Source organism: Helobdella robusta (genome assembly GCF_000326865.2).
Source record: "Helobdella robusta unplaced genomic scaffold HELROscaffold_5, whole genome shotgun sequence".
In the NCBI taxonomy this organism is placed as follows: domain Eukaryota; kingdom Metazoa; phylum Annelida; class Clitellata; order Rhynchobdellida; family Glossiphoniidae; genus Helobdella; species Helobdella robusta.
In genome coordinates, this window is record NW_008705254.1 from 4,903,602 (window position 1) to 4,908,844 (window position 5,243).

The 5,243-nt window shown below is 33.5% G+C and overlaps 1 protein-coding gene across 1 annotated transcript in view; it reads right to left on the reverse strand.

Annotated features, from left to right (window-relative positions):
- HELRODRAFT_124649 (hypothetical protein) overlaps window positions 1-704 on the reverse strand; it is a gene marked incomplete at both ends in the record, with an annotated part of 3,161 nt that extends 2,457 nt beyond the window's left edge. Inside the window, one exon of the mRNA XM_009027441.1 lies at window positions 611-704. Coding sequence (XP_009025689.1) covers window positions 611-704 — 94 coding nt within the window. The remainder of the gene's footprint in view (window positions 1-610) is intronic.
- Between the last annotated feature and the right edge of the window lie 4,539 nt (window positions 705-5,243).

A 5,243-nucleotide genomic window follows, 5' to 3' on the forward strand; every position in this document is an offset into this window, starting at 1 on the left:
TTGTTCGTGTATGGATGTGTGTGTGTTTGTGTTTGGATGTGTGTGTGCGTGTGCGTGTGTGTATCAGCCTATGTTGTACGTTTTTTTTATCTTCCAGGTTTTATCTACATTTTATTGGCTGCTTCTTTTCAATCTAACAAATTGACGATGCTTGCCAGGAAACTTGCCAGGAAAATGATATTTTATTTCTAACTCAACAGAAGTGATCTTCTAAAATTCTTGGATTTATATTTGACAGTTAGGAAATGTATGTCGGTCCACTTGTAAATAAATGTTGTTATAGTTTCCTGCTTTCGATTTCCTAGTTTTCTGTTGTTGGCTTGTTGTTGTTGTTTAATTATCCGTACAATGCAACGACCTAACACTATCTAGCACTAAATGTACCCAGCAACAGCAACACAAGCAGAGCAAACAAACATTCAACTCTAACAAAATCAACAGTAAAAACCAAAAACAAATTTCTTATACTACAACAACAAACAAAAATAACATTAACACTACGCCAATTAAACAGTGCCAAACACACACACATTAACACAACACCAACCACACGCCACACACCAGCAACACACAAACAAACACACAAACACACGGCACAAACGTGACTTACGCGGCACACACGTCTCAAACAATGTAGGCCACCTTTCTACCAACTGATCGTTCAACTTGTCCTTACACCATCCAACGATAATCACAGGGCGTGTTTTCAAACCTGGTTAATTTTCAATGACCACAATTAATTAATTAATTAATTAAGGATTTTAAGTAAATCAATTAATTTTTTATTTAGACCAACAACTGCGACATTTAATTCTGTTGTAGCAGAGTAGTAGGAGATAATATAAATAGACTAAAGCATGTTTTGAGTGCGTGTGTGTTGTGTGTGTGTGTGGCGTGTATGTGTGTGTGTGGCGTGTGTGTGTGGCGTGGTAGTACGCAAATCTGACTGTACGCTTATTAATATTTGCTGGTACATGGGTTATGCGGAAATTTACTGTCAGAATGTAATCGCTGTTAGAATGTAGTAATGAGGTTTTTTGTTGCGATTTATGCCGTTATTTATGTTATAGATTGTTTTGTCTTTGTTTGAGCTCTGTTGTTTGTTTTTGTTTATGTATTTTCTTTGTTTATTATATTAACTATGCTAATGTTTTGTTGCTGCAATTGTAGTAGTAGTAGTAGCAGAAGTAGTAGTAGTGGTGTAGTAGTAGTAGTAGTAGTAGTAGTAGTAGTAGTAGTAGTGTTGTAGTAGTAATAAAAGTAGTAGTAATAGTAATTGTTGTAGTAGTAGTAGTAGTAGTTGTTGTTGTTGTGGTAGTAGTTGTAGTAGTAGTAGTAGAATAAAAGTTTATCGTTTCTCAGAAATCATAAAGTGTGCTCCATTAAATTGAAGATAAATTTGCCATCAGTCTAAAATTTGAAAAAATATTTCCCGCCTTTTTGATGAGTAGTTTTTTTAATGAATTGAAAGGTCACGGGCCTGCCGCCCATTAATATTTTATATTTACGCACTATTAAAAGGCAATCCTTACTGACAGCTCAGATTTGTAGATTTCCGTTTTAATAATATTATTATTGTTAGTTTATTATTTATTAATATTATTATTGTTTTTATTGTATTGGTAGTAGTAGTAGTAGTAGTAGTAGTAGTTGTTGTTGTTGTTGTTGTTGTTGATGTTGTTGTAGAAGTAGTAATAGTAGTAAAAGCATTTATTTGATAGATTCATTCGCTCATTCATTCATTTTTGCTTTTATTTATTTGTTTTAATCACCTATTCATTCATTCGTTCATTCACCCACTTCATTCACCCACTCATTCATACATTTATTAAGTAGTATTTCATTCGTTCATTCATTCATTCATTCATTCATTTGTTTATTTATTACTCTCTTTATCTTCATTGCGCTTCGCTGAGCAATTCGTTTATTACAAGCACTCAAATTTTTATTATCATTAATAATGTGATTGTATGTATGTGTATGTATGTGAATGTACGTGTATGTATGTGTATGTGTGTGTATGTATGTGTATGTATGTGTGTAAGCAAAACAATAAGATCATCAATATAACTAACATTTTGCCATGTTGACCACTTCGTAATACTTACTGACCATATCTGAATAAATTTTTAGTACTTAATAGATAATTTACCTCTACAATTATAACTAAAATATGATAATGGCATAAACTTAAACCAGAGAAGCAGCATTCTAAACAACGTCCCATAAACACTCAACAACCACCAAGTAAGTTAGCGATGGTTTGCATTCGTTAGTGAAGAGACCTCAGGTGTAACATGGCACACACACGCAACACGTGTGACGCGTATTTTTACGCTAAAAACCACAAAAACAAAAAGCAAAACTTAAAAACGCAACCACAAAAAACGCTACCACAAAAAACGCTGCCACAAAAGACGCAACCACAAAAAACGCTACCACAAAAAACGCTGCCACAAAAAACGCTGCCACAAAAGACGCAACCACAAAAAACGCTACCACAAAAAACGCTGCCACAAAAAACGCAAACACAAAAGACGCAACCACAAAAAACGCTGCCACAAAAAACGCAAACACAAAAGAACTCTACCACAATCTAGTGAACAAGCAGCAGCAGCAGTACAAACAACAAAAAAAACAACATTAAAACAGCAATAAAACGCAGCTATGAAGAAACAACAGAGTGACGCGACATTAAACCGTCCGTAAAGCTACCGAAAACAACAACACAATAAACACCAACACAACAACGCACAACATCAGCAAAAATAACAACAACAATAGCAACAACAACTATGACGTCAACAACGACAATTAAATTGAATCTCCAACTAAACTCCAAATCAATTAAATTAAATTCATTCGAACGAAACTTCAATAGCTGACGATAATTTGATGTTCGTCATCCTAACACAATAAAAAATAAGGTGACGACCGAAAATGATGACGACAATGATGATGAAGACGATGATGTGATGACGAAAATGATGATGAAAACGATGAATAAAGATAATTACGATGAGTGAAATGGTGACTGTTGATTATTCTTAAAGTAACTAATTCAACGATGCTGTATAAAAGCTATTGAAAATGTACAAATATTTTTTTATATTATCAATTATAACAAATACATTATTATTTATACTATTATTATTATCATTATTATTATTATTATTGTGACTATTATTATTATTATTTTTAATTATTAACAATAATTACTTTTATTCTTTTTCTTCTGCTTGGTGGTCTGCTTCAGTTTGGAGCTCATGATGAAACTTCGGCGTTTTCGAGATCCGGATGACTGGTGAATGATAAATAAATTGCCATTTAAATTAATTTCGTTTCGTTTTATTTTACAATTTTATTTGTCTTTGTTTTTTTGTGAGATTATTTTAATAATTATTTTTATGTTATTTGCTATTAAATTCATCAAAATTATCGACGACAACAAGCACACACACACACACACACAACATCAAAGATCAATCAATCAATCAATCATTCAATCAATCATTCAATCAATAAATCAATCAAACTATCAATCAATCAATCAGTCCATCAACCAACCAGAACGTACATCGGTACGGAATCTATCCAATGATAGGGTGTTGTCATTTTGAGTGTATTCGTGTTGATCCAACTTCGTCATGAGCAGTACATCGCTGGAACAAAGTACATTTGTACATAAATGGAACAAAGTGACCAAGTTTAATTAGATTTTATCATCATGTTCGTCATAATCGCCATCATCATCTCTCTTAATTATCGTAACTCTCATTATTATCACTGTCATCATCATACTATCAATATTCCTTTATCAACGTTTAAACATATTCGAGAGAAACTGAAGTTTATAAATGACCTACTTATTTTTACTTGGGATAAATCCTTTATTTTTATAATTATTGATATCATCAATAACTGTTTTCAAATTATTACTATTATTATTGACCCAATTTCCGATTCGATCGTTCGACCAATCATCACTGAGGGATTCAAAATCAGATGAAAATATCTTTACGGCATTCCACCATTCGTCTACGCTCTCCACGTCCGACCTTTTGACCTTAAAGACGTCCCCAAACGTGACTTTCAACTTTTTTAAGGTCATTTCCTTTGATTGGATCAAATCTGGATCATAGGAGTACAGTGACCTGGAAAAGTATTAAAATATAAATTGTACATTTTAAGGCGATAATTTGCTACTTAAGTACATATGTTGCCCTTCATAGGTAAAATATTTCTCAATGCGGTCCTCACAGCAAAATGTTTGCCCACCCCTGATTTAATAAAATGCGTCAACAACAGAGTCCAAATGACATGTTCTTATATTTTTTATTTAAATCAATTTTTACGAATCTGCATGATGACGTGGTAAGAAATGCCGGGAAAATTAAGACTTGACCTTACGAATATGGAGTCTCTGTCAGGCAGTTGAAACTTTAACGACGAGGATGACGAAGATGATGATGCTTGTTTTGGACGGTGATGAGGAGGAGGAAGATGAGGAAGAGATGGAAGATGGTGGTAATAATTTTGGTTTGATTTGTTGGTGGAAACGGAATAATTTTGCACCGGTGCATTGCTGTCTAGTTGAATTTGTGGTGGTTGTTCTTCAGGATAATGTTGTATTTCATAATAATGTTGTTGCTGCTGTTGACGTTGCTGTAGTTGCTGCGACCGTTGCTGTGGTTGTTGCTGTGGTTGTTGCTGTGGTTGTTGCTGTGGTTGTTGCTGTTGCCGCGATCGTTGTTGCTGTTGAAATGGATGTTGAGGGTAATGAAACACTTGTTGTTTAATTTGTTTTTGCTGTTGATGTTGCTGCGTTTGTTGCTGTCCTTCAGCTTGCTGCTGCTGCAGCTGCTGTTGCTGTTGTTTCTGGATAAAATGAGCCCACTTCTCAAAAGCAAGAAGCTCTGCAGTTAAAAAAGCATAGAACTTTCTTTCAGGTATTTTGAACTATTCGGACAATGTTGCATGAAGCATTTTACATACTAAAACGTTTCAATTAAAGTTCAATTAAAGAAAATTTGTTTTAAAAAATTTAAATAAAGACATACAAAAACTTATAAATAAACACGTATAATAAATATTCAATATGAACACGCGGATATCAATCAGATATATACATACACACATACACATACATACATACAAATACACATACAAATACACACATATATTTATACCCAACCTTCTAATTTGTATTGAACGATCAAAAGCACAGTACCAACATCAACATT